We start from the raw sequence: 17,662 nt of genomic DNA, 5'->3' as shown, positions 1-17,662 counted from the left end.
GATTGAAATGGAGGGGTTGGGTATTAAAGAGGAGAAAGAGAGGGAGATTCTAAACAAAACCTAACATTAGTGACCACTTCAAAGACAATGGGATGGCCTTCCCTTTTCCCTTTTCGAATTATGTATACAAAAAGCGAATGTACAGTACAAACCCACTGATGCTAATTGGGATCAATACAGCATTCACATTATACATGCAGATACATGTACATGTAGAGTTCTTTCTTTCTCCTTTTTATATATCATCCTTCTTGTTCTCTCTCTCTCTCTCTCTCTCTCTCTCTCTCTCTCTCTCTCTCTCTCTCTCTCTCTCTCTCTCTCTCTCTCTCTCCTTCTCCCTCCTATTTCCACAGGGTGGTGTTTTCATAAGCTGTCTCGAATGGACAGTATTCGTATGCACACACAGCATTGGGTCTGGATGGAAAAATACAGCTGGAATAGAACTGCCAAGTATAGTCAAGAGAATAATGAGAAATGGCAAGTGTTGATATAAAAAATAAGGAAAAATGGCTGTTTTTCTTCACTTTATTTACACCCTGATTTCACTCCCAATTACAATTCTTGGAAGTAATCAGCAGCACATGATAGGGTTATGGCATGATTTCATCGATCCCATTAAGGCATGCACATGTATAATATACTATGATGGTATTTTGACCATTTCATATAAGGACATAGTGTAATACAATACCAGTATCTGTTTCGGTAAATATTATTATTTATATTTGCATTGTTTTATCTTATAAAACACTTCAAAAGTACAGCTGGACACAGACCAGTGAGACCGCCATACCATCCTAATTCAATTTCTGACATGTGACATGCTGGAGCTAATTTGATTAAAAGCGTGGGCCGTTTGTGATTTTTCATTATATTAAATTATCAATGAAGCATATGCCTATACTCAGTAGAGTGTAGCCTCTATATAATGGACACTTTTTGGTACAAGAAAGTTGGTCTGTTATACAGAAGTGTGAAGTTATTTTATACAGTAAGGAATGTAATTGGTACACTAGGTGCTGTCTGTTAAATGGAGATGTTCGCTATAGAGAGTGTCCGTTAAAAGAAGTTACATCATTCATAGTGATGATGATAACAAGATCGTATTACTTAGTGGAAATCGTAAATATCTTGGCTTGGCAAATGTACACACGCAAAGCTGAGAAAGGAAAATATTTTGGCAGAGTTATAGTGAACAAACAAAACAATATTTATTGTTTTGCTTTGTATAATTTAGCGTATAAACTCTTATAATTAAAAATAATAAGGACACTTCACATTTTGTAAGAATACTTTTGAAATGAGGACAGCTCTGGATTAAGGAAAGGCAGCCTGGGCCCAATGGTGACCAGAATGAGAAAGTACTAGCCTTTACAGCATTATTACTACTAGGACGGAGAGGATTACTCCACTAGGATGGAGAGGATTTTCAAAATGCACATAGAATTACATGCAATTGATAGTTAAAATCCTTGTACCTTTTTCTGTATAATGCAACACTTTTTCTTTTTATTCTTGTCTTGCTGCATGTTGACAAGACTTAATTCACACCTCAATGTATTGTTAACACCTTGCTTACACCTTAACATTGAACAACACTGAAACTATAAAACATATACATACACACATAAATTAATAAATACACACATTTACATAAAGAGATATATACATGCGTGCATGCATACGTACATATTCTTGCTTGCACAAAACAGCTTGTTTTCTTTCAGTGGATGCCAATGAACACACACACGCACATTTCAAGTCGTGTAGAGTAGGCTTGACATTATTTTATAAATAGATAATTATGAATGGAATGAGCTTGTGTGTGTGTGCCTAGATTTTCCAAGAAATGTACTACACAAAATTTCTTTGTTAAAAGATAGAGTTTGCCCACAAATTGGCTCCACTTCATTAAACACAAATGCACTGGGGCTTCCTTTCACATACAAATAAATGTATAATACTAAATTATACTAGCGGTTGTTACTCCTTCCTCTTTTGGTTCCTCTCCATCTCTCCCTCTTTCTCCGTCTCCCCCTCTTTCTCCGTCTCCCCCTCTCCTTCCATCTCTTCTCCCCCTCTCCCTCCTTCTCTCCCTCCGTCCCCCCTCTTCCTCCTTCTCTTCTCCCTCCTCCCCCTCTCCCTCCCCCTCTTCATTATTAGGATTCTACAATCCATTAGGGGGCTATGTTATATTAGGGATACACGTCCTCCCCCTATCTCTCTACGTCTATCAATACTCCAGTGCTATACCGTACCTCAACCAGTATGGTAACATCATCCCATTGGTAGCAGTAGTCTTCCTTATACCGGGTAGAGTACTGGGAATGATTGCAGAAGTAAGATATGTACGTGTACATGCGAAATTGCGAATACATGTATTGGTACATGTGTACATGCACACTTGTGTGTCCATTCATTGCTAAATTGTGATTCATTTTATATTTATGATAATATTGCATAATTTGCAGAGTAAACTGTACAATTGACATTCATTAGTAATCATTGCACATTATATATATTTTTTAGCATTACTACTAGTATTACTATTATTATTATTATTATATCCATGGTTTATATATGAGGCTGTATTGGTATATAGTAATAGTATTATTATCATTATTATATGACTCTGTGTTGTACTAATTTAGTGAGATAGTGGTAACCTCCATATTATATTAGTAGTCTAGTTTAGTTGTGACAGGAAAGGCATTAAATTTCTTTAACAACTTCTGAGAATTGGGCCAGGTTCACATGCATGTGCACAAACACACACACACACACACACAGAGACAAAAATGATTGGAGGGTTTATATTCCATTATATACACACATACAATTTGTTAGTACAGCAATGTCTAATGAGGCCATCCTGTAAAAGTACAGGATGCTCTAATTCAGGATGTAAATTGACTCTCTGTATTATTCCATCAATACAAGCTGATGTTGCTATGAGAGTTGTAGAAGTAATGTTGAAGAATGGGAAGAATGGCAGGGTTCATTTGTGGAGGATGAGAGGCCACGAGAGCAATTGTTTATCTCAAGGAAAGAAGAAAGAATAAATTTTCTAATAATTATAAAATAATTATATTAATTAGAATGCATTTTGTACTACTATATCAAATCATTAGCTCGCTATTAATTTATACACGCTTATTTTATATGCATAACATGTGTATAAGTGTATAATAATATTTTCACATGTTATCATCAATTTTACTGCCATAGAAAATTCTATAACAAATTTAAACTAATTCTACTTTCCATTCTCTTTTTTAAAAAGCATAATTTGCTGCATGGGCCATGAAATTCCCCCAAATCTGAACTGACATTCCAGAAGCATTGTGTTACTTATGTGAAGTCATCGCAAAGTGATCAATATAATGACACAGCTAAATATAATTGTAACTATACAGTGCTGCATTCACAATCTACTATATGTCAGGTACTATGAGAGTAAAATAACTTACTCTTCCTTGTGCTGTAGCACTAGTACTGCATCATATCCATTCAATGGTACTACTACTTTATAGTGTATACTTCCAACTGATTGTACTATTCTTTTAAGCATTTTGTATGGATTCATTTCATTTTTAAATTGTATTAAAAAACCTCTCCCTCTCTCTCTCTCTCTCCCCCCCCCCCTCTCTCTCTCCCAAAGCTAAGCTATATTGGATTACATATAGTGAACATGGTCAACAGTGATGATAAGAAAGGCTCAGGAGATGAGGGGAAAATGTCTACAGGAGGAGACATCCCTCCTTAATAAACCCTTATCTAACTACACACACACACATACATACATACATACATATATATATATTATAATGTTATTATTATTTTCTCAGGTCATTCCTAGAAGCATAAATCTACTTAAATCTCATGAACAGCTGCAAATTGACATAGTAAAATGAGTCACTGTGTGCATATCCAAGTATCTATACATGTACATTCCAGCTGGACAATATGCCACCCATTATTTTAAGTCAGGAGTCTAATCTGGCTCTCCTCTCTTTCTCACCCACTCAAAACAGTCACTATCTATTCTGAGAATAAGATGAACTTGACCACGGAATTCTTTTAAAAAAACAATAGTAATAATAATAGTGATAATAATAATAATTATTATTATTACTATTATTTTTGCTTGAATGTATTGTGCATGGAGTCACTAAGTCCAGTGAAAATGTAGAAAAAAATTTGCAGCATTTGCATGTAAAAAAATTTGTTTATACTTTGTATTTATTCAAAAACACACATGCAATTATTATCATGGACTACAGGTGCAGTTATAGTTATATTATAATGTACTGTAGGTTATCTTCAGTAGTGAATGCTTTTGAAGATTTCAATCTATAGAAAGAGAAAGAGAGGGAGGAACAAGCCTTTATTTCAAATAATAATCTTATTTAATTTTAGCCCTCTCTATCTTTCCTCCCTCCCTCTCTCTCTCCAATTGTATTACAAATCAATATGTACATGTCTGGATAGCAATAGCTATTAATATGATGCTAACTTTGTCAATAAAGTCTTGAGTGAGTTCTTGTGCCTCTTGGAACCAGCGGAGAACCGAGGAAAGCCAGGGGACAACTGATTGGACCTGAATCATGTTAGTAACCTCGTAAAAACCAGCACTATGTTCACTGAGAGAGAGGGAGGGGGAGAGAGAGGGAGAGAGAGAGAGAGGGAGAGAGAGAGAGAGGGAAGAAGAGTATAAATGATAGAGAAAGAAGAAGTAAAAATTCATGTGTAAAAAATGACAATAGAACTCTATAACTTTTAAGGATTATCTATAGTCCCTTACAATGTATATCCATCACAAAGAGTATGGTCAACCTGAAACAAAGAGAATGGAAGACAGTTAAGTGAACTATATTAACTGAACAATATTACTCTATACACAAGAACAATGTGACTGTCCTCCAACTGCTGACAATGGTACTCTGTTATGGCAACAGAACTTGGCAAAGGTTACCATTGTGGTAATGTACATGCATTGAACCAAATGAACCATACTGTATACATTCTTTAATGTATACACATATATATAGTATGTACACTGTGTAAATGTATTTAAATTAAATAAACAATAAAACATAGACATAGTACATGTCTATGTACACACATGTCTTATTATGAATCTACCATATAAGTTAAAAGAGACTATTTCTACGAAAAGCCTTCATCGTATGATGCTCCTACATGTACATATAAGGTAAAAGGATACAAGCACATGCTCGTAAAAAAAGTACCCGGTTGTGATCCGGCCTAATTACACGTAACCTTGGACAATAAAATGTCTCCAGAAACCACGTACACATTTTGTAATTAAACCACATCATACAGGAATGCATAAGTCCCTAAGCTCTCTGTCTCTCCCGCATGTAACGTAGTACATGTACATGTACATGCACCGTGTACATGTACATGTACATGTACATGTAGTGATGTAGTGAGTAAGGATATATATTAGATTATTAATCATAATTGGGTAAGTGTGGGCTGAACATTTCCAAGAAATTCTTAGAGAAGAATTCCAGTCTTCTGAGTGATCTCAGATATTTCATTTCAGCCACAAACTAAGCATTTAAATTGAAGTTTGTACACATTAAAGGATCGTTGGTCAATCGCAACACATGGGCGGGTATAGCTTTACAAATGAATGAATTAGAGATAGAAGTACATGAACATGTAACTGTACTAATATCATTGTATATAAACTTGTACTGCTGCTACAAAGTACCTTATTTGTGCAGTGAAACCAAAAATCAAAAACCACGTAATTGAAGCAATAATGATAGTTCCAATAGCGTTGCGGTCTAGTAGATGTGAATTAGCTTACGTTAGTTGAGGGTTTTCCAACAGGAGACACGTTGAATATTGTGAGTACCAGGTTGTCGGCATGAATGTGGAATCGTACTACTGTGTCTTCTGGTAATTCAGGCTTGAAATGACTCTGGGAAAAGAATTACAAGAGAAGAAGAACAGTATTGCATCATAAGTGGGTTGATTAAACACAGGTCTCTCTCTCTCTCTCTCTCTCTCTCTCTCTCTCTCTCTCTCTCCCTCCCTCTCTCTCTCCCTCCTCTCTCCCTACTCTAAGTTCAGCAGAATGTATCTCAGACACGGACGGTAGCTGAGGTACCACGAGGACCCGCTCAGCCTCTTGTAGATTACTTGCAAGCTCAACCAGTGCCTAATCAAAACAAGGAACAATCATAAATTTACAGTTGTAATATAAAGCCCATGAGATTTTGGCATTGGATTTTTAATGCTGCTCCAAAAAGTATATACATGTACTATAGTACATGGTCTCTGGCCAAATTTCGTCAAAAATGAAAAGGAGAGAATTCTTCACTTTTATAATTTTCCTAATGCATATATATGGTCTTATGTTGCATAGAAAGTTTGAGCTGATTCCAAACAAAACTGGACTTTTTACAAATTTTTAAAGTTGCTCAAAAATAATTGCTAAATGTTATACAGTACACACAAAAAGGTAACAATATTTGCATGCCCCTACTTGGCATAAGGCTAAAGGAGTTGATAGACTCTCTCTGTTTTGTATGATGAAGGACAGCTTCTGCTGAGCAAGAAGAAACTGATTAGCTGAATTTTGTATCTAAAAGAAAAGAGAGAGAGAGAGAGAGAGAGAGAGAGAGAGAGAGAGAGAGAGGAAAGATAAAAAGATAAAAGGAGAGAGTGAGAGGAGGGGAAGCAGGAAATAATAGAATAAGAAAGATAAAGGAATGAAAGAATGCAAGCAAATAAAGGCAAATAAAGGATGTGAAATAAGGAAAGGGAAACATCAAAAATGCAACAACAGTAACTCTACTAATAGTCAAATGCACTCAACCTAATGTGCACGTACAAGTACACGTAAGAGTGACAGGAAAGAAGAATTTTGTGCATGCATGCTCAAGCAATGGCACATATCGCTAAAGCATGAAACGAAACAGCTGCTAAATATCATACAAAATAAAGCAATGGGATATAACTATTGTAACGACTGAGATCAAGTTTGTACAAGCATGTCGTCTCTATATTTTAAAAGAAAATTGATATTAAAAAATAGATGTTTATTATAAAAGAAAAGAAGTACTTGTCTGAGTTTCCATGCAGCGTGCTCCTTTATTGAGGTTCTTAGCGGCTTATGAGTTCCCAGCCGGCCTGCCTGTCTCAGTGTCACATCCTATCATGCGACGAGAATATTTCCAAATATGGTAAGTTGGTAACTAACGGCTTTTGATATCTTGTCACCGTCGACTGAAGCAACACATAGAACAGGTTCACCTCTAAAATATATAAATAATAATAATAATTCATTTATAATAATAACTTTACATTATATAATCATTAATTTATCTATCTATTTTATTAAAATATAGTTATTCATTTTATATTTTGCAAATCTTTTGGTCGCCTATGCACATGTATACAACACTAGCCTATAATTTAGGTTCCTTTATTATTTTTAGATAGAATGGCCTCTAAAAATTTGTTTCTAAATCTAACAATATCTTTCCCACGAAACCCCACCCTCTCTCTCTCTCACTGCTGAGGATGTCTCAGGAGTATCTTGTGACTGTCCTTCTCTAGAAAAAATAGCACAAGTGACGATAATAATAATAAAAATAAAATAATCATAAATTATTATTATAATCTATAAACTAACTTGAATGAGGATCTAGTACAACCGAAAGTTTTCTAGCACACTCCTAAAAAATAATTACATAATTAACAATATGTACATGATTTTATAAATTATTTTCCAATTAAAATTAAAAATAGACAAAAAACTAATTACTATTCATTGCAGTACAGCTAAAAATATCACTCAGAAAGATTTTTAAAGGTATTTTTGTATGCAAAAATTGCAGTTTTAATATTGATGATTCTTAACAAAGTGCTAATCTCTGTCTGCTAATATTAAGTGCTTGCCCACTATTCACTATTATACTATAATACACATCCTCTTAGGCTCTTACATACAGTAAGGCATTTCTTAATGGCATCTAGTGTGGTCTCAAATTCAACTTCAAGGAGCCATTTAAATTCTTTTTTCTAATAAATAAAATAGGACAAAGGAAAGGAAAGAGTTGCAACGAAACAGTAATTGTCCATACCAACGTCTCCTCCTCGAGGAGAAGATTGTCCTCGTCGTATCTCGAAGGAGGAGCCAATCTTGACCCTCCACTGAAGGAGCCACTGTCGGCCATTTTTATTTGTAGGCGTGGCTCAAATTGTGAGCCAATTTACGGAGATTGTACCCGGTAGTGTACTGGGTTTCTTATTTCGAGCTTTTCGTTATACTTTCCGTATCATTCCAGTATTCTTTAAAAACATGGCTGTTAATCTTCCTTGGTGAGTATAATTATAATGTTTAAATAAATTATAACTATATTTTTATGCCTCTTAGGGTAGAGAAATATCGTCCTAAAAATTTAGATGACCTCATCTCGCACAAGGAAATAATTAACACCAGTATTTATACATTCTAAATTATTTTTAAAATTTTAAACTATCTCATTTTTAGTTCAGCACTTTCTCAAGGAGGACAGGCTGCCACATTTGCTATTCTACGGTCCTCCAGGCACAGGAAAGACGAGCACAATCCTTGCCTGTGCAAAAACAATTTTCTCTCCAGCCGAAATAAAATCAATGGTCCTCGAGGTAACCATGGTAACCGACCACGCCCATTATTTTTTCTCATAGTTGAATGCATCTGATGATAGAGGTATTGATGTGGTCAGAGGTCCCATACAAAGTTTTGCAAGCACTCGGTCGATTTTTCGTTCTGGGTTCAAGTTGATAATACTTGATGAGGCGGACGCCATGACAAAAGATGCTCAGAATGCCCTTAGACGAGGTTATATTGAAATTATTAAAATTATAACTATTCTTATTAAAATGCTTATTTTTTGCTAGCGTTTCCTCACACAGTGAAGGCAAATTGTTTGTGGTTGTACCCCATATGTTGAATATTTTACATAGCATTTTAAAATTTGGAGGTGTTTTGGAAAAAACCATGGGCTATAGTACAGGGTATTTTTCCGAAATTTGGAGTTTTTAAAAATTGGTCATAACTCGAAAAATTGAAGTCGGAATCTGCTCAAACTTTCTACGTAGCTTAAGTACATCAATATGTATCAGAAAATGTAATAAAAATTGTGGGTGATTTCGGAGCCATTTTTCAGAAAAAACCATGGGCTATAGTACAGGGTATTTTTCCGAAATTTGGAGTTTTTAAAAATTGGTCATAACTCAAAAAATTGAAGTCAGAATCAGCTCAAACTTTCTACGTAGCTTAAGTACATCAATATGTATCAGAAAATGTAATAAAAATTGGGAGTGATTTGGAGCCATTTTTCAAAAAAAACCATAGGTATATATAGCCTTTGCTTTTTCTGAAAATTGAGGCTATTTTTATAACTTGAAAAATTGAAGTCCAAATCAATTTTTAGAATCTGTGTGCTTCCTATTACATTAAAAATGACCTGAATTAGCAGATATTTCTTTCTCGCTTTATTTCTCTATTTTCTCTCTCTTTCACAGTCATAGAGACGTACACTGATAATGTTCGATTCTGTTTAATCTGTAATTATTTGTCTAAGATTATTCCTGCCCTGCAGTCAAGATGCACCCGATTTAGATTCGGTCCACTCTCGATGGAGCAAATGTCTGTAAGACTCCAACACATTATCAGAGAAGAAAAGTATATAATAATAATAATAATAATAATAATAATAATAATAATAATAATAATAATAATAATGATAATGATAATGATAATGATAATGATAATGATAATAATAATAATAATAATAATAAACTCATTGGGGTGTCTTTATTAATAATTATTAATAATTAGTTAATTAATTATTAATTTTAATAATAATAAAGTTTTTGTTTTTTGTTTTGTACATATTAATACTGTTTGTTTTGTCCCTTCAAAATTAAATATACAAATAACAGCTTTTGTTATTATAGCAGAATTACAGCATGTAGTAGCAAGAATGATAACAATATCCATATGCAGTAGAGCAATGTATAGGAGACACTCTTCATCAATTGTATGATGCAAGAGATTGCAGTACCTTTGTAACAATAGTAAACTTGGAAATCTTTTTAAACAATAACAGCGACTAGCTACTTAGTAACAGCGTTGCTATTCTTAATAATAAATCACCCATTTAACAAAATGAAACTCTCTTGTTTTGCAAGGATTAAGCTATCTCTTTGTATGTTTGTGTCATGTTTTCTGTCATGTTCCAACTTCCCTCTTATCTCGCTTCCTTTTCTTTCTTTCTCTCAGTATCAATATTACAGATTCCGGGATGGACAGTGTAGTCAAACTGGCACAAGGTGACATGCGACGATCTCTTAACATTTTACAAGTAATGCGTGAACTGGGAATATAATGGAAGCAAGCATATCTTCACAATACACACACACACACACACACACACACACACACACATGATATTTGCATCACTTAAGTATACACATTCAGTGGATACACATACTGTAAAATACATTTATATTACAGTGCTATATCACTGTGTATGTAATGTGAATGTATTTTCACTAGAGCACCTCAATGGCTTATGATACAGTAGATCAAAGAACAGTGTATCTGTGTACTGGCCAGCCTCTTCCTGAGGATATCAAGCAAATTGTTGAGTGGATGCTTGGCGAGGATTTTATGACAGCATATCAAAGTAAGGCAGGAGGAGGGAGAGAGGGGGGAGAGAAAGAGAGAGGGGGGGAGAGAGGGGGGAGAGAAAGAGAGGGGGGGAGGGAGAGAAAGAGAGAGAGGGGAGAGAGAGAAAGAGAGAGAGGGGGGGGAGAGAAAGAGAGAGAGAGGGGGGAGAGAGAGAAAGAGAGAGGGGGGAGAGAAAGAGAGAGGGGGGGGAGTATTCTTATAGATTATAATAATATGCTATATAGTTAAGGGAGAGATCACATCCCAAATAAAGCTATTACTGCTTTGTGTATGATTCTTAAGACAACATTGTTATATGTTTGGTTTGCCTTTGATATGAAGGATGACTTGCAAGACTAACAGAACAAATCTCCTTTACATTATTGTGTACACACACATTATGACAGATTAAATTCATGGCCAATTCCCACTTGTGTCTACATTCATGTACATATATACACACTATATAAGGATTGGATGTCAACTTGATTGAATGTTATAGTCGCCCACGCAATACATTAAAACTTTTATTCATTTCTTGCAGAGATTATTGAACTAAAGATTGAAAAAGGACTGGCTCTACATGACATAATCACAGAAATTCATCACTTAGTACATAGAAGTGAGAAACATTATTATTATTTTTTTTTGATGAAAAAAAATCTACTGTTTCTTTATTGATAGTTGATTTTCCTGCCAAAGTGAGACTAGCCCTCTTGGATAAGATGTCAAATATAGAGTAAGGACATGATACTTTTCTGTACACAATTTGTACATCTAGAAATCTGCATTGTGTTTTTAGCATTTCTTGTGATACTGGCATTATAATTTATTTCTATAAAACTGGTTCTTCCTATTCAATTTTGTTCGAATACTATAAGTTTTAACAAGAGTACATAATTGGTTTTGACATTGTGTGTTCTAAAATGGTGTTAATATGCTTCACGGAATGTAGTTGTGTTCTAGTTGTTTCAACAATACTTTTCTCATTCACTTTTCATAGCAATAAGCTAATAGCTGCTGTGATGGAAGCAGTGTGTTCATAATACATGTAGGTTGGCAAGTTTACACAGCCAAGTATATTCAGGTCTGATTCAAAATGTTGCCCAAAGTTAAAGAATCAAGTCTGATATCAATACTGGTACAGCACTGATGACTATCATTGCTGAATCATGAAAGTTGATCTGGCCTGATCTAGTGTAGATGCTTATCATGCCTGTACCATGGCTGAACCCATGATTGTATCAGGACTGATTGCCCAAAATCCATGATCCATGCCTGATATAAGGGCTGGTTTCAGTCTGAATCAGGCCTGATCAACATGATTAGATTTGGCTGTGTACATGTATATTAGTTGCCCATTGCCATGTGAGATTGGCAGCACAATTCAATGCCCAAGGAGTACATTAGCTGCATACCATTTTTCTAAATTAAATCCTCTGCCAATATTATAGTATGTAGATGTACATATTGTACTCTTAAATTGCTGTCAATTTATTTGTTGTTTATTGTTCTCTGTGTATTTATTTTAGATATAATGTGTCTACCGGTACGTCGGAGAGGATCCAACTGGGCGCTCTAATTGGAGCTTTTCAAAATGTACGAGACATCGTGAGTGACGCTAGTAGGGAAAGAGGAAAAACTGAGTAGTGATAAAGCTAAACAGTGAAAGTTTTTTTTGAAATGAAACATTAAACACAACGGAGAGAGAGAGAGAGAGATAGGACGAGGATTAATACATTAGGCTTAAAGTTAACTTCTGTCCCTCCTCTCTCTCTCTCTCTCTTTAGACACCCTAACAATAATAATAATAATAATAACAATAATAATAATAATAATTGTAATATTTAAAAGGCCAGAATGGTAATGAAAATACATACATACATACTCAATTTTGTTTATCAATGCACTAAATGTTATGATGTTTCTTTAAGAAGCAGCACACGCTCCTTTGCTTGAGACGGGAGCAATCAGTAACTTGGTTTCGATCGTCTTGGTATCTCGGGCGGTTTTTCTGGTATTTCTGGAGGCATTTCAGGATGTCTTTTCAATTGGAGGACCTCCGGCGCATTCCCGTACAAGGACTCTGTCGTTTGCACTGTCCCTGTGCTGGATTGACTAAAAGCTTGCTTTAGCTGTGTGGAGGCTTCCACGTAATGAAGTATGGCCCTGTACACAAACTTGTACTGTTGTTCCGTTTGGACCATCCCTGACCTCTGGCCGCGGGCAATCTGAACGCTTTTCTGAATATCAATATCTACGTCCCACCCCTGGCTTTCTATTAGCTTGATTATTACATCAATTATTATGTACGTACCTGTTCGGCCAATGCCGGCGCTACAATGGACGACGGTCGGGCCAGGATTAAGACTCCTAAGCTGCTGGACTTTCATGTTTACGTCTTGCATGAACGCGAGAACGACTCCCGGATCCTGGGGAACCCCATGGTCCGGCCACGCCTTGAAATGAAATTGGAAGATGTGACGAGACTCGTAGGCCCCCTCGTCGCCGCCGTCTTCCTCTGGAGCGTCCGGAGCTCTTTTCTCAACTAGGAAGTGACGCAGGATGTAATGAGAGTTGGCCGTGTCTTCCTCAAGACTTGTAACGTGAATGAGGCCATAGGTTTCCTCAGGGGACTCGGGGCTGGGCCAGTATCGTGAACATTTGTTACGTCCTCTTTCAACCTCGTTGGTAATCATCACTATCACTAGACTCCCCTCTTGCCAGACCATCCTCCAGAAGTCGTTAACGGTCGCTGGAAGACATCCCTGCGTCGCGATGTACTCGCAATCCGAATCAGGCGTCTCCCCGCTGATATAATTAGCGTTAATATAATCAGAGCCAGGGACATCAGGATCATAGCCGTCTTTGAGAATGACTCGAGTGTGATCAAACGGAAGGATGTTCTTGAATCTGTTCTTTGGCCGGTTTTCAGGTTTGACGCCTTCTTTTCGGCTGTAGAGGTGTCTAGTCTCCTGCTGCTGCATCTGCTCAAACTCCTCCCAGAATCCGGCCTTCCCGTACATGTCTTGGTTTTGTTTTTCAAGCTCTGATACCCTCTGTTTGATGTTTAGCGGGAGAAACGAGGTACTATGAAATGGACTGCGAAGATTTATGACTCGTCCGCCTGTCTCGACAAGAGGAGTCTTCCGATAATGCTCGATGAGATCGGAGAGCGAGCGGAATTGGGGACCTCCCCCCATGTCAAACATGTTGTCACGGCAGCGTATTATGACATGCGAGATCTCATCTCCGACTCGAGTTGAGAGTACGTAGTTCCCAGGAGTGTGTGCAGAAGTACGTACAAGATAGCTACCGTCCTGCCCTTTAGACATTATAAGCACTTCAGCTTCTCTCCCGTTTATTCCACCGTGAAACCATCTCTCACTCGTCACCTCGTCGCTGTACAGGGGCTGGCCTAGCTCTATGACTGTCCCGTTTCTCTCTTTTAGCTGACCCGGGTTCTCTGTGTAATATTGTATCAGCTCGGCAAGTGTGGCGAACTTTTCTCCTCCATATAGATCGTAATAGTCGCCTTGGTTCTGTATGCGAATATGTGTCACGTCGTGTTCTCTCCTCACGGAGAGGGTGAAGTCGCCAGGATTGTTCTGGCTTGGTCGGGTAAGGAAGCTCCCCGGGGTGCCCCTTTCCATGAGCATCTCTTCAGCTTTGGCACCGTTAATGTTAGGATGGAACCATCTCTTGGTCGCCATGATTGCTTAAAGCCGGTGAACAAGAGGCCACTACAGAGATAAGAGAATCACTGAGAGGGCTGTGTCTTGGGATATAGGAACTATGCGCATGCTCTGCTTAAAAATTATTATGGAATGATGGAAAGGAGGAGGGTCGTGGTATGCCTCCTTGCTTATTATCCGCATCCCACGCGTCAAAAAGGCCGACCACAGCGAATCCTTTAATCAACAACAAGAGCTTTCCAAAGCAGACCTGCTATTAGTAGAAATTATGGCCACGCAGCAGAGATCCATAGACACTTACATCAAGGTAAAGCGATAATTGTCACTGCTACAATGTAAGTACTGCAATTATCTGTTGTAGTCTGCCTATACCCAGTCAGGAAGATGGGCAAAGCAGACACAGTTCAAGGCTGAGGTCATACAGTATTGTCGTGGAATCCAGTCCTCTAATGTAGCCAGGTTCATATATACATGCCTTCTTCTTTGTTGTCAACTTTATTTTATTTTAGCTCAATGATGATGTCTTCGAAATCAACAAAAGTAATTATCATTGGTGCTCCTGGCATAGGAAAAACTTCACTTTTATTAAGGTAAATCCTGAGCTACCCTCTCTCTCCCTCTCCCTCATTGCTTGTGTATAGATATTGTCAGGACTCTTTTGAATCTAATTACAAGTCCACAATTGGTGTTGATTTCGAAGTGGAGAAATGCTCAGTATTAGGACAGTCACTGACATTACAACTGTTAGTTGACACAGCATATATTCTGTGGAGTAATTATAAATAATGTCTTTCATGTGTTTCCTGCTTTTCATTTTAGGTGGGACACTGCTGGAGCTGAGAGATTTAAAGGAGTGACAACAAGTTATTTTAGGGGAGCAAATGGTATGATGTGACAGTGTATTTATACATAATAGTAGCTATGTGCCTAGTTTAATGTGTTTTGTCGGCAAGTATGCTTGACAGAATTTGTTTTTGTACTGTATAGTTGTTGTTCTGGTTTTTGATCTCACTCAACATGATGAAACACTAGAAAAGACAAAGTTAGTTGAGAAAGAGAGAGAGAGAGAGGGGGGGAGAGAGAGGAGGGGAGAGAGAGTAAAGTTATAATCATATTATCCAATGAGATGCAGTGAGAGTGCGAAAACAACTGATACTATAAGATAATCTTAACTTTGATATTCTTCTTTGCTTAGGGAGTGGCTTCTTGAAGCAAGAGAAAGCTGTGCTAACGAGTTTGAGCTCTTTCTAGTAGGAACAAAAAGGGATGCAGTGGTACGCGTTAAATGCTGCTACATTGTAGAAATAAATGTAAATTTTTAAATATTTTTTTACAGTCAGAGCACAGATTCGAATCAATGATGCCAACAGTCCTTCATTACGCATCAATGCATGATGCTGAATTATGGATAACATCAGCTAAGACAGGTACAACTAGTAATCTACAATCAAGAGTACATATTTATGTACTTTTTGATAGTACTCACAGTCACATATCTACACTATAGAATTTTGTTCACATACAATTTTGTGAACATCAGCTTCACCTCGCCTTTTCAATACTTTGTGTAGGATTTAATTTCTTTCATTACTGGTATTCCTCGCGAAACATAACCCGCTATTAGCATTCAAATTACGACTCTGAGACTGCAACATAACCCTCTGCTTTGCCCTGCTTGTTTGGGTCATATCGTTATCAAAAGTGGATATAGTGATGTAATCTCTTGTGTGGTCATGCATGCTGCCGTTCTCATATTATATGACCCAGCAGTCATTAAATTAGATTTGGTCAATTGATATTTTTAGTGTCTCCATTTTTTATGCTGCTGTGGTGTCTCGTTATTATTATTATAGTTATTATTATCATGATGGCATGTGAGGCAATTTTTAAAAATTTGTAAAAAATTCAAATTAGATTGGAATCAGCTCAAACTTTCTTCAAAACATAAGAACATGTATATGCGTCAAAAAACTTTATAAAAGTGAAGAATTCTCTCCTTTTTGTTTTTGACACAATGTCTGAACATTGTTTGAATGTAATGTCATTTCCTTCCTTTGTGTCTTGTGTAGGAGACAATGTAGCAGAGCTGTTTCAAAGGATTGCCATCATATCAATGGAGAACTTAGTCATGAAGGAGCTCTCAAGACTAAGAAAGGATGAAATCGCTCGTCAAGTCCAGCTGGAAAAATCGACGCTAATAAGTGAGTTAATCCACTCAAGGAGAGAGTTTTAGTTTTTTTTTCTCTCTAGGAATAAAAGTTGAAGACAAATCCTCATCAATTGACAGGAGAAGAGAATGCTGTTTGAGATAGTTTCTAGTGTTAGTTTTTATAATTATTATTTTTTTAAAGAAAAGAGACAATATCACACTAGCTTTTTATTATATTTTAACACACACACGCACACACTGTCTATGACCCTCTCACTCTATATGATACTACACTATTATATACTAATAAAACAAAAATGTAAAAATGACAATAATGAAACTGTGAAAAAGAGAGAGATTCTTTGCAATCAATCATGATTTTGTCATTCATATTTTTCTGGTTCAATAAGGTGATGAGGAAAACAGTCTGTTTTAGGCAGAGTGTTGCTGAGTTTTAAGTCTTGTCTATTTCTTGCAACACCTCTTGGTTATTTTACGACTGACGTAAACTGACATATATACCAGTGGTAGTAATATCAGTGTTATGCTTAATGAGATAAAACCTTTGCCTAGTTGATGAGATTCTGATTGAACTAGCATTGTTACTTTGATTAGTATCATCACACTGAACATGAATACATCAAGGGTATTGTTCCACTCCTTCTTATAAGGTTGGACAGTGACTATTAGACACATGACCATTATCATTGTCATCACTTGTAGCATACCCTCAACTACACTGTCCATTGCTGACATCATTACTCCAAGCACAACAATCCTCAAGATGAAATATACACAAGAGAAGCTCCTGGCATCTCTTGTATCTTCTGTTCCGATTCTGTAGCAGCCTTGGAATGAATCCATGAAAGCTCTCAGTGCACGATGGTTTAAATGTGTACGATGAAGACATCTCTGTACTACCTGTAGAGGATACAGTAGCAATATCAATGGTAATGGTATCACAATGAGAGAGAGGACGATTATTGATATCATCATTAACCAGATGTGCTTAGAGCTACCATACTCCACTGAAGCATCCATGTAAAGTAGTTTCATACCCTTCACTTCACCGTTTGCACTGTACACTGTATTAGGTAACAATACTAGGAATGA

The 17,662-nt window shown here is 36.7% G+C and overlaps 3 protein-coding genes and 1 pseudogene across 3 annotated transcripts; 2 read left to right on the top strand and 2 right to left on the bottom strand.

The window, feature by feature from the left end:
- Window positions 1–4,044: 4,044 nt before the first annotated feature.
- LOC100633049 (protein rogdi homolog) lies at window positions 4,045–8,246 on the bottom strand. The gene is made up of 12 exons (XM_003387344.3): window positions 8,127–8,246; window positions 7,993–8,064; window positions 7,676–7,718; window positions 7,556–7,595; window positions 7,241–7,295; window positions 7,103–7,192; window positions 6,524–6,622; window positions 6,098–6,196; window positions 5,843–5,956; window positions 4,805–4,836; window positions 4,517–4,643; window positions 4,045–4,353 (listed from the first exon to the last, which is right to left on the bottom strand). Exons 1-12 carry the CDS (start codon window positions 8,217–8,219, stop codon window positions 4,324–4,326), a joined length of 894 nt encoding a protein of 297 aa, XP_003387392.1. The 5' UTR covers window positions 8,220–8,246; the 3' UTR covers window positions 4,045–4,323.
- Window positions 8,247–8,317: 71 nt separating this feature from the next.
- Window positions 8,318–12,406, top strand: LOC100634941 (replication factor C subunit 5-like). The gene is made up of 10 exons (XM_019997844.1): window positions 8,318–8,364; window positions 8,420–8,484; window positions 8,537–8,673; window positions 8,716–8,869; window positions 9,556–9,715; window positions 10,316–10,397; window positions 10,592–10,721; window positions 11,250–11,327; window positions 11,390–11,444; window positions 12,238–12,406. The coding sequence occupies exons 1-10, from the start codon at window positions 8,345–8,347 to the stop codon at window positions 12,353–12,355; spliced, it is 999 nt and encodes a 332-aa protein (XP_019853403.1). The 5' UTR covers window positions 8,318–8,344; the 3' UTR covers window positions 12,356–12,406.
- On the bottom strand, window positions 12,353–14,520 carry LOC100634815 (tyrosine-protein phosphatase non-receptor type 11 pseudogene; annotated as a pseudogene).
- A 61-nt stretch (window positions 14,521–14,581) lies between these two features.
- LOC100634691 (ras-related protein Rab-34-like) lies at window positions 14,582–16,878 on the top strand. Its single transcript, XM_003387357.3, has 10 exons — window positions 14,582–14,707; window positions 14,762–14,859; window positions 14,910–14,990; window positions 15,042–15,143; window positions 15,220–15,284; window positions 15,388–15,442; window positions 15,596–15,674; window positions 15,737–15,827; window positions 16,470–16,601; window positions 16,651–16,878. Exons 1-10 carry the CDS (start codon window positions 14,669–14,671, stop codon window positions 16,710–16,712), a joined length of 804 nt encoding a protein of 267 aa, XP_003387405.2. The 5' UTR covers window positions 14,582–14,668; the 3' UTR covers window positions 16,713–16,878.
- Window positions 16,879–17,662: the final 784 nt, after the last annotated feature.

The sequence above is a fragment of the Amphimedon queenslandica genome, unplaced genomic scaffold (genome assembly GCF_000090795.2).
Source record: "Amphimedon queenslandica unplaced genomic scaffold, v1.1 AMPQUscaffold_13350, whole genome shotgun sequence".
Classification (NCBI taxonomy): Eukaryota; Metazoa; Porifera; class Demospongiae; order Haplosclerida; family Niphatidae; genus Amphimedon; species Amphimedon queenslandica.
Note: the sequence above shows the minus strand (reverse complement) of the source record. Positions and strands in the feature narration are given on the sequence as shown.